Below are 11,478 nucleotides of genomic sequence, written 5' to 3'. Positions count from 1 at the left end.
TTGTTTTTTTATTTGTTGTTTTATTTTGAAGCAATAATCTCACGCTAGGTCATTGGAAAAATAAAATATACTATAGCCAAACATATACACTACTTTAAGTCAAGCAAAACAACAATAAAATCGTTTTTAAAAAGATTTAGTTTTTCATATGTTTTTAGCTAAGGAGTCTATGGGCGAAAATAAATTACTTTTTTAAAAACTTTACAATAGAAGCAAGATCTTACAGATTTAAATGTGTGTCAAAATTGCATCATGTCCAGAGCTAAAAAACAATTATGCATTTGATTCATTCTAATCACAAAAATAAGTTTAAAATCCATAGATATCACACGTTTCCCATTATTCTGCTTTTTGTTTGTACAATAAACAGCAAAACAATATCTAACTCCTTTGGGTGCATCTATTTCCTCAGTTCACTGTTTTACAAAATAAATTCATTTGTTCAGTCCGTTCATCAGTCAGTTTGTTGCTGGAAGAAGCATCTGTGAGGCGTGCTGTCCTGCCTGTCAGCGCTGATTGCGTCGGGCTGGCAGAATCCGCAGAGAAGCAGTGCTGTCTCGAGTCATGAGTCGAGTTACTTGATCCAAACTAAGCCCAGCCACTGCTTCTCCATTCACCTGCAGAATTTCATCCCCAACACCGAGGAGGCCGACATACGGGCCCTCTCCACTGCCATCGCCCACTTTTTCAACATAAACACCTACAAGGCCAGAAAATGAATCAGTGTCAATTTAAGAGAATATGTATTTTGGATTTAGAAAATGCAATACAAATCTTACCTGTGTCTGGACGACCTTTTCCTCTTGAAATCACAAAACCAAAGGGACCATTTGGTGGTTTAATGAGCTCCAGTAGGAGGGACCCATCCGGAAAAGCCTGGGTCACACGGCCCAGCGGACGCACTATTCTAGTGACAAGCACGTCCTCCACACTCAAAGTCCTGTGAAGCTCAAGCTGTGGGCTATCTGGGCTGTGGAAGCAGATACTGAAAGTCAAATTCTATGTGTCCAACTAAACCACACCACTTTTGTATATATTCCTGTTTCTTGCTTTGGTGGTGTAACACTCACCTGGGTGCCAGGCCATATGGTATCTGCACCTCTCCAAGAATAGTTGACCGCTCTGTTCTTCTCTCCAAACTTTGCACCGAAGAGGCTTTACGCAGCTGGGCCAGCGGCAGCACCTAGTGGCAAGAGGGTGGTATTGTAAAGATGTGAGGTGAGAGAACTGAGGTGTACTTTGTGAAAAGAGATTGTGTATTTATAATGTTTATTTTGATACTTTGCAACCTTTTTGGTATAAAGAAATATAGGTTGTCTGGCTCACCGTGTGGAGGGTCTGCAGAGACGGTGTCCTCTGTATACGAATGGAGGGCTGGGGTCTGCGTGTAGGACTCGGTGAAGCTGAGTTTGCTCGGGGAGCTGAAGGGATACTCAGCTGTTCCATACTACTGGAGCGACCTCCTTTCACAAGTCTGCCAACGCTGTTCAGACCGATGGAGGAGAAGAAGCGACGCAGGAACAGCTTTGGCCTCCCATCGAGTTTTCTGAAAGAACACATTGCAATTGCATTCCAGTTCAAACTAAAAACCTTTTATTTTGCTCTCCTCTTCATGTGCTTTAAGGTGCATTGCTTTTCATCACCAAAAGGGGGCAGGGTTCTCCAGATTATTAAAAACGTTTCAAACAGCGACACCCTGTGGACTGTAGGTCAAGGTTTTACTCTTTCAAATGCTGCCTGTAACATGCTGAAGTTAGGACCTGTACTGATGGGGGACCAGAGATTTGGGATCTAATTGGCAGTGAAAAAAAAACACTCTTATCTAGGCTCACCTAGAACCATCACTGTTCTCCTCCCATAAGGCCTCAGCTTTCAGATGTTCTGCTCGCAGCAGTTCGGCTCTGAGGTCCTCAGCCCTCGACAAACCCGGGCCTCGCACAGAGCGGCTGTCCAAACCAAAACCAGAGTCTCCACTCAGACCTGAAGAGAAAAACTGTTGTTAAAAAAAACAACTTCAAAATATTGATTCTTTGATGTAAAAATATATATATGAGTTGGGGGTAAAGGCTTCCACTGTGTTAAAAACTAGACTTAAGTCCAGTAAAATCTTTTACATTTTGATTTCTTCAACTCAATTTCAACCATATTTTCCTTCTTTCTCCATTAAAAATAACCATTTTTTGATTGGGTTTTATCACAATATGTCCCTTATCAACTGAAATCTCATATAAACTTAATTCAAAATTTCTCCCTGTCAAACCCAGAAGTAGCTTGAGGCTCCTGAAGTCACATTGAACTTCCACCTTTGATTTGTATGGATATTTTTGTTAAGAATTTCGTGTTTTTGTGAATCATAACAATAGTCTATGAGGAGGAAAAAACACATCAGGAAATACATTTCACATCACCTGCTGCATCTGGAGTGGTTTCCCAGAGGTCAGCAGATGGTAGATCTGCAGGGATTCTAGCTGGAGAGTATCTTAAAGTAGTGGGTCTGGCACAGGGTACTTGGTTGCTTGATGCTGTTCCCCCTTGGCTCAGGGACGCAGATGTCTCTGAAGAGTCCAGGAGGGGCGGCGATCCACCATCTCCCTGACTTGATGACATCTGAAACTGAACTGAGGACTGCCCTGCAGCAGAACGGTTCCTCGAGCTTGACTTCAGGGCTGACTTTATGGGCAACGATGGGGTAGGTGACTCTCTTGGCTCACCCGAGGGCGGCTGTGAGTGTGGCTCCAGGGTAATGGGACTGCCAGGTGCGAATGAAACGGTTCTGCACAAGTTGACTCTGTTCCGTGGATTTGAGTTACGTCGCTGAGCCCATGACGGGCCGTAAGGGCCGTGGCCAGACTCCAATCTACTTTCTCCTTTCCTGCTCCTTCTCCTAAGTTTGCCAAATCCAGAAGACTTCCACCCTGAACTTGTCTCTTTGTTTTCCCCCAACACATACGCCCCAGCAAATGTGACAGTGAGTGAAGCTTTAGGACGAGTGCTTGTATCTGGTTTGTTTAAAGGTACCCAGCGAGGAGTGGCTTTTCCCCGTATGTCCTCTGTGCTGCCTGCCTGCTGCGGCTCACTGCTCTGTGGATCTAGCGTGGACGCAGGCTGCTGTTCTCGGACTACTGAGCCACACGCTTCACATTTCTTGACCAGCACTATTATTTCTTTAACAACTGTAGCCGTTTCTTCACTTTTTGACACCTCATTTTGCTTGGGAGGAGGGGGCATAGAGACGCTTCTGTGGCCTCTGCTCCTCTCTGAACCACTGCTGCTGGAATCTGTATTGCTCTCCTTACTCTTGAACTTTGGCATCCCTGGCCTTTCTCGCTGTTTCACTCTGTCCAAATAGCGAGACTCCGCTTCTTTCTCTGATTCATCCTCGAAACGTACACGTGTCGGTGAACAACCGTGACGCCTGGGACGGCCTGTTTGGTCGGTGGGGGAAGTTTCTCTGCGCAGCGGGACAAGGAAGGGGCCCGAGACGGTCTGGGTTGAAAGATCCTCTTTGGTTTGAACAGCTTTCTGTACTGTGGTTGGACATGATGATTCACTATGGTGTTTTTTACTGCAAAAAATGAAAATAAACATAAAAAAACAGAAAAAAGGGGCAAACATTTTTAAAACGGTTTTTTGTGTGTTACTTGACACAACTGGGGATTTTATAGAAGAAAAGCTAAAGCTGATAATCTAAAAAAAAACGATTCAACCACCTCTAAGCATCAGGAAACGTTAACATCTGACATAAAAACCTACTTTTTCTGTAATCTTTTGTCAGATTATGTCATGATCAAAGATTTACCCTCTGTCTCTTTCTGTAGGCCAGATTTGTTTTTAATGTAAAATCCTCTGCAAATAATCTCAATCCTAAATTAAACAAAGGCTTCCTGTTTATAAAAAAAGGATTTTAAAAGCAAGACCACGTGATGTCCTCTCTCTTACATAAAAGGCATAAATGCTTTTTTTTTTACATTAACTTTTTGGATGTAATTATGAGGATAAAACGCCTCAATGGATGCTAATGCAAGTTCAACAGGGTGACTGACAAAACAGAGAGAAGGTGAGCCCCATATATAATAACTTTTCTTTCAAACCATGAAGTGATAGAAAGGGGTTAAAAAGAAAGATAAGTGAAAACTGAAGTTCAAGAGAAGTTGAAGGTTAAAAGTCATGAATATGAACATTTCTGTGCAACTTACACAGAGGACCTCTGATCCGAATGGGAGCGTCTGGGGCGATCGCCTTTAATGTGACTGGAGCGAGCTTTGAGTCTTGCACGCTCCAGAAGACGCTTGGCTTCCTCGTGTCTTGGGCTTAGAGGTAGTTCATCTCCAATTACAAGAAGTGACCTGATGTTTGACAAAAAAAAATCATTAATCAGCAGAGACTAATGCCACTTAGATGAGGGCGTTCTAACAAATCAGGAAATTATATGATTCATTTAACGCTTGTGCTATCTTAGATGACCCCACCCTTACATTGACGTGTTCTCCCTACCATGACAACAGAGGATAAAGGTGGAAAGATTTCATGTAATCCATGGACACCAGTGAAGATCACAAATCATTGAAGAAAAAAGGTTCAGAGCACTGTCTAGCGGGTCTAGATGACCCAACTCCCAATGTTAAAGTGCCTAGGATAGCACAAGGGTTAAAGTAGTTAGTGCTTGAGTGTTAAATAGGGAGAGTCTGGTCTCAGTTGATCCATATCCAGTAGTATTATATTTCCCAAAGACTGACTTAGAATGAATCAAGCTGCATCTTCCTAAGCTGTTTTATGTAACGTCAGCTAGATGGACCTGGGCGTGGTTGTGCTGGTGAACAGGTCAGAGAAACGTCATCCATCTTTCTATCCTCCCAAACTAAGCTGCTCTGCATTGTGCTCCATGGTCTGTTCCTGCCTTTATCCTCTGGTCCTGTGATAAAGATAGCATGATATACCATCCACATGGATTATCCTTGTGGACTGAGTCTGATTCATTCTCTCCTGTGTGTGAAGACTAAAACACAAGACAACTGTGTTTCAATTGATTAAAACTCCTTAAAATCCCAGAGTGGTACAGCATAACCACAGCAGGCATTATATGTTTGTAAGTTGTGCAACATCACAGAAACTTTAAGGATATTCCAAACTTTGACATGGAAACAAAATGTCCGTCTTGGTCTTCACCTTTTAAATTTAGTTATTAAAAAGCATTTTTCTCATTTACACCACCAGATTAGCAAAAAACAAAAAAACAAATTGGAAATAATACTTAACCATTGTTCTATCTTAGATGACCCCACCCTTACATTGACGTGTTCTCCCTACCATGACCAAGGTGGATAAAGGTTGAAAGATTTCATGTAATCCATGGACACCAGTGAGGTTCACAAATCATAAAAGAAAAAAGGTTCAGCGCACTGTCTAGTGGGTCTATATGATCCAACTCCCAATGTTAAAGTGCCTAGGATAGCACAAGGGTTAACTGAAAATACACAGAAACTGTTCCATTACAATTTAATTCCAAAAATGATTTTGCCTGATTTGGCAAACTATTCCAAAAATCTCTGTGTACAGAACAGATTTTGTTGCTAAATTAAAATAAATAAATACTGTGTCTTTTTCTACACACTGCAGTAATCAGAGATTGTTATCTTTTATCATTTCTGCAAAACAAAGTTGTTTTCACAGTTATACATAAGTACACAGAGACAGGATAATCTATCAAACAGCACTGTCAGTCTGCACATTATGACGCGTTTGCCGAAATAACCAAACAATCTAGCACAGCTTTATTTTTATTGAATGCCAGAATAAAGACTATTTGGAGCCGGTTAATATAGGAATCTCCTAAAGAGGTAAAAGTTTTTTTTTTTTACGTGCCGTATTGTGTAATAGAACAGAGGGGATAAACATGTTAAAACAAGCTAACTGACTTTAAATGGTATTCTAATGCCTTAAAATAAGAGGTTTTTTTACATTGTTTGATTGAATCAAATAAGGATAACTAGATTCTTGGGTTGATGAAAATTGATGTAAGAAGAAATGTGTTTACTTACCTTAAATAGGGCTCAAGTTCTTGAGCAAGAAAGGCAGTGTTGGTGTTGTCCAAAACACTGTGGCTACCTGAAACTGAAGAAAAAAAAGAAAAATCCACAACATTTGTCATGCGAGCTGATCTGGGAAACTAAACAGGTTTTTAAAAAGTTGTGACAACATGTAACAAGATTTCTTAGTAATTAAACTACTTAGGCATCATACCATAGGGATTTTTTAAAGCCTAATGCCCATAGATTCAGTCAATTATCTTTTTTAAGCCATCACAATTAAATACTTCATTTATTGAAGTGAAAAAGCTCTGCAACAAGACAGACTTTGATCTAACAAATAAAGTTCGTGACACTGACAGACTGCAAGCAAGAGAAATGATAAATAAAAAAAAGTGAAAATAGATAATCTGTCATCCAGCCTGCATACAAAGCCCTCCATTAGGGCTCAGACATAGATATAAATGTAGGGGCACTTCCCCCACTGCTCAGTCTGCTAATAATAGCAACAGGCTCACGCACATGTGCACATCTAACATCTGCTCGTTGCTGGGAACCTGCCAGGTTACATGTTGCCCTTAAACACATCATCTTGGATGGGTTGACAACAGAATCTAAATCATAACAGCTGGAAAACATCTCATATGAAGGAAATAAACAAACTCTTTTGATATAATGTTTATGTTGTCTTAAATAAATGATCCCAACAAAGACTAATATTCCAACTTTTCCATAATGATTTTACATGCACAATAATGTATGTGTCATGGCTTACTTACCATTTTAATAGCAGATGTTATTTTGGAAGGCTTATCCTGAATCAATGCTTAAAAATCCACTTCTATGCAAGTCGTATTTACTTTACAACGTATTTTTTGGCATTTTTTTTATAATGGAGGACACACATTAAGAAATTTAAGGTAAAAATGCATTTCTGAGTATGTCTTTATTCAAATCATTGTGAATCAGTAGCTAAAGAAAAAAAGCTGTTTGATAAAGATTGTATTTTTTATGTATAAAATATGCTGGGTGGGCCGTAAGCTCACTGCTCCGCTCCATTCTGATGCATCCATTCAAGCTACGTTCACACCGCCCTCAGCAGCGCATGTTCAAGGAGCCCCTTCCAAAAATAAAAGTCTACGTAAACACTTTGAACTTTCCTATTCATGCTTTGCTAGTAAATTTTCTGCTGCCATTTTCGGGCTCTACGTACAAAACGCACATCCATTGAACGCTTGTAGAAAGTTAAGCTAGGTTGAACTTTGACCAGTCAGAGACTCTGATTTGGTAATGACGTTTGGATGGCGTTCGTTGTACTTAACTGAAGTGCCAACTGTTGGACAATTGATCAAGAAGGAGAAATGCCAGAGTTATTTGACACCAAGTTATTAATTTATCGAAACAGAGCTGTAAAAGAAAAGCCTGGAGTAAGATTTGCACCACTTTAACATTTTGCATCAAGCCTCTTCCAACTGCAGATGGTGGACATGCGCCAGTATTGAGAAGCAACAATCCGATGTGAAAACTGTATGTAAAATGTGTGCTTTTAGCACATTCTTGACCCAGCATTATAGGCCCGGTGTGAACATGGATATAGATGACTAGATCCATGTGGGTCTTTGTTTCCTTCATCTGAGCTGGCAACATGGATAGCTCCAATTTCGCTCGCCGTTGTTGTTGCACTGGTAATGTCAGGTTGAGGGTGTGAGAGGCTGTAAGCTAGCGGGAAAGCGTGTAAACAGACAGCTCTCAGTAGTGGGGAGGGGAAGGGGGAGTAAGGTTGCTCTGCGCCAACAGTCCCACCTACAACCCAGAGGGGAATTTCTAAGGAACTCCTGCTGCTCTGCAGAAACTATGTCCAAGAAAAAGACACAGACTTGATTTTGGCTAAAAATGACATAATCATAATTAAAAGACCACAGCACACTTAAAATACCTCAAAAGATGATCTAAGTGGGACTTAAAGCATAAAATCAAAGCTAAGGAGTTCACAAGTCCTTCAAACATGGGCAAAGAATAATTATAAAGTTCCACTAAAGCATTGAAAAGCTTACCTTTATAATCCACTCTGTATGATATGTCTCCACAGTAGCCCACACTTTCTCCTTCACACTGATCTTGTTCCTCCCTGCAGTTTTGTTGTCGTTCCCTCAACTTTGCGTAGGCCCTCTCCTTCACCCGAAGCTTCAAATCAGCACAGAGCACTCCGCTCTGGGAAGGTAGCGAAGTGATGCTCTCCCAGGAGTCTGAGTTGCACAGTTCTTTGACGGGTTCAGCCAAATCTGACTCCCTTTGCTTCCATCTGTCCAGGTGGCACTCCTCACTCCCTGTCTGTTTCAGTTCTGAAGATGCATTGATGTCATCCAACCCACTTCTGGCTTCCTTTCTGCTGCTTGATTCAGGTTGTTCTAATTTCCTCCGAGGCTCTGTGCGTTCTTCTACCTGAGTGTAGTCCTTTAGAGGTAAACTAGAAGAGATGTTATCTGGGGCAACACCACTTAGGAGCAAGGTTTCTGGACGTGCAATTCTCCAGAAGCCCTTTGGAGGTGCCCAGTGTTTTGCTGAGGACAAGCTTGAAGTGGAAGCAGAATTGTTGGAAGCAGAGGAAGAGGAGAGCAAAGTTGATGGTGGAGGAGGCGATGGGTTGTCCTTCCTTCTAGAGTTGTCAGAGAGAAGACTTTCCAGACTGGCGCTCTTTTTGAAACCACGAGATCGCCCTTGCTGACAACCACTTTGGTGCTCATTTTTGTCAAATTTTTCATTTTCATCATCTTGTTCTTGATGCTCTATTTGTACATCAACTGGTGGACTATGGATCTGTAGCCTGACCTGCACCTCTACCTCCTCTTCTTCATCACTGCTGCTCAAGTGCTTCTTGACACCTGACTGCCACGAAGGAGCCGGCACAGATAGCTGTTCTCTTTCTCTGGCTCTGTGCCGCATAAAAACTTCGGATGGACTTTGTTCTGATGGACTCAGCCTTTCCCTTTCCTTCTCTCTGTCTCTCCCTCTTGTCTTTCTTTGAGTGAGGGACTTCACCTTCGTCTGTAACGCGTGCACGGCTGAACTTTGAGGAGGGAGTGAAGTGTTGAAGGACGAAGCGGAGAAAACTGGTTCTGGAACTGGGCCAGTGATGAGCCCCCAGTTAATGGGAAGCCCAGCAGGTACAGGGCTGAATTTTTTGTCAGTATTATTAAATGTGTTTTCTTCCTCCATTTGCTGGTCATGGGGAAAAGGTCCAGACCGAGTCTGAAAAAAGAAGACAAATAATTTAGCTTTCTTTTTGCACACAGGAAAATGTGAAACCAGTTTTCCAACACCGATACCTTTACTGTCTCCTGCTCCTTACAGTGGGGGCAGATATGTATTGTGGATTCAGTCACGTTGCCTTATCCTGTGATTACTTTGCAGGGCACAGGATAATCCTTCAGAATGAGAATAAGCAACTGCTGTCTGCTACTGAGACCTTTCAAGCCTAAGGAACACAATATGTGGTATATTTCTTTTACAAGTAATTTAAGACCTAAAAATCTGTCACTTGTGCAGTCAAAAGAACAGAAAGATTGCAATTAAATCACCCATAAAAACTCATCCATACATAAGAGCGTTAAGCAAACCTCATTCACAGAGAATTATGCAAAACACTTAGAGTATATTGAAACCGACGTGATTTATGTAAACAACCTATAAATTTAAAGGACTAATATACAATTAATGATATACCTGCATGTCTGGAGATCTTAAAGCACAGTTACAGTGATGAGCATCCAGAAAAAGTTACCGAAACAGAAGAGCAGCTGCACAAATTCAAGTTACCTTTCATGTTAACATAACCTGCGCCAAGCAGCCACGCAGACGTTGCAGCGCGCAAGCTCGGGTCTACTTCCAACATGCGGTGTGATGGGGGGAATAAAAAGAAAGAAGAAAAAGGCAGGAAAAAACGTTGTAATCCGAATCGAAAATGTAAATAAAAGTAAGATTTCTTAAAGCATCTCCAGGTCCAAAGGTGGCTGTTGTTTCCAGTCCCTCTGTGCGTCCATCATCCTATCCGAGCAGCGTCAGGCGAGCCGCGTTCCCTCTACCATGATTGGTCCGGTAATCCCTTCAGAAATCACTGGGATTAACAACGATGTAGAAAAAATGGATTTCAAAAATGCTTGTTTTAATTTCGCCCTTGACTCGGGAACCGACTGATGCTTTGTGTTACGTAAGTGCAGAGATAACACCACGTCCTGTGCGTTTAGGGAGCGACAAAGTGGAAGTAATCACCCTGTAGAAAAACAACAACAACAATGTTTTACATCTTATTACAACATAACAATGTGAAGCCAAAGAAAATGAACCACACATCTAATCTCAAAAGCAGTCAGATGGATTCTGTCAACCTTTCCAACGCTTATAATGATAAAGGTGCTATAAGCCTTTATTTAATATCATCCACTTTTTATTGTTTTTTTTTTTATTTCAGCTTGATTTTTAATGGATTTTGATTTATATTTTGGCTTATAATTAAAGTAATTTGATCATTTTGTGTCTCATAATGTTGCACTTCTTGATTTTCTGTCAAGTCTTAATTCATTTAGACTAATTGATTTAGTGTTTCCTTTACTCTTTCTTTTCTATTTATTTCTCACAGACCATTTAGTTTGTATTTTATTAAGAACATGTCGTTTTTTGTGATTGACATATTTTTTTATTGACCAAAAAGGGACCTTTTGTGTTTTCTGAAGGTCCATTCTTTCCATCATATCCACACATGAACACATCCAAATCAAACAATGTGCCCATGGCACATCTGACCCTTGATGTCAAAATGCCTTTAGGACAACTCCTTTTCACCAGATGGGCCCAGACAGGGCCTGCTCGGTGGCGTAGTGCAGTTTTTGTCAACTGGTGTGCTGTGGGAAATTATTGAATTTTACTTAACTGATCTAAAAAACATTTGCCATTGGCAGGATATCAGTTCTGTGGAAATATGAAGGTAGAAATATGAAGGATCATAAAAAAGACTTTTATCTGAGGAAACTTTGATAAGAATGACTTTATGTTGTTAATACAGACTTCAGGGTTTCTTGCTTTCTTTTTTTATATTTTCGGTTGGTGATGTGCTTTTGGGATTTTTGTTAAATACCTTGGCCCATTGACAAACACTGGTGTAGCTGTGAGGATAGGCCGTAGTTCAAAGCCCATCAGGTACTTTTCTGTGTGGAATTTGCTTCCTCTCTTCATGCATGTGTGGGTATTCTGCGGGATCTCGGCTTTCCTCCCACAGTCCAAAAACATGCTTCATGGATTATTTAGTCTCTCTAAATCGCCTCTATGCGTGCACGTGATTAAATATGGTTTTACTGGTGACCTGTTATTCAGTAGCTGGAAAGGCTCCAGCAACATTGTGACTCCAAAAGGGACTCATCAGGTTCGATAAATGGATAGATGGATGGAAATCAGACAG

The 11,478-nt window shown here is 41.0% G+C and overlaps 1 protein-coding gene across 2 annotated transcripts; it reads right to left on the bottom strand.

The window, feature by feature from the left end:
- Positions 1 to 10,104, bottom strand: si:ch211-13f8.1 (uncharacterized). Of its 2 annotated transcripts, none has more exons than XM_011486805.4 (10): positions 9,843 to 10,104; positions 8,081 to 9,275; positions 6,039 to 6,111; positions 4,197 to 4,346; positions 2,409 to 3,565; positions 1,833 to 1,980; positions 1,327 to 1,546; positions 1,071 to 1,183; positions 780 to 970; positions 1 to 700 (listed from the first exon to the last, which is right to left on the bottom strand). In XM_011486805.4, exons 2-10 carry the CDS (start codon positions 9,240 to 9,242, stop codon positions 507 to 509), a joined length of 3,408 nt encoding a protein of 1,135 aa, XP_011485107.1. In that variant the 5' UTR covers positions 9,243 to 9,275; positions 9,843 to 10,104; the 3' UTR covers positions 1 to 506. The 2 variants fall into 2 exon arrangements, with proteins under 2 accessions (XP_011485107.1, XP_078791239.1); XM_078935113.1 differs by having other exon boundaries at positions 780 to 985; positions 9,843 to 10,080.
- Between the last annotated feature and the right edge of the window lie 1,374 nt (positions 10,105 to 11,478).

Source organism: Oryzias latipes, chromosome 17 (assembly GCF_053564925.1).
Source record: "Oryzias latipes strain Hd-rR chromosome 17, Olatipes_Hd-rR_3.1".
Classification (NCBI taxonomy): domain Eukaryota; kingdom Metazoa; phylum Chordata; class Actinopteri; order Beloniformes; family Adrianichthyidae; genus Oryzias; species Oryzias latipes.
Note: the sequence above shows the minus strand (reverse complement) of the source record. Positions and strands in the feature narration are given on the sequence as shown.

What these genes read in the sequence shown, in the direction of transcription:
- si:ch211-13f8.1 (XM_078935113.1), bottom strand. Translation starts at nt 9,242, where the DNA reads ATGGAGGAAGAAAACACATTTAATAATACTGACAAAAAATTCAGCCCT. An exon ending in CTCTGCAGACCCTCCACACG is followed by an intron (nt 1,184 to 1,326) that starts GTGAGCCAGACA and finishes TCTTGCCACTAG; the next exon opens with GTGCTGCCGCTGGCCCAGCT. An exon ending in AAAAGGTCGTCCAGACACAG is followed by an intron (nt 701 to 779) that starts GTAAGATTTGTA and finishes CTGGCCTTGTAG; the next exon opens with GTGTTTATGTTGAAAAAGTG.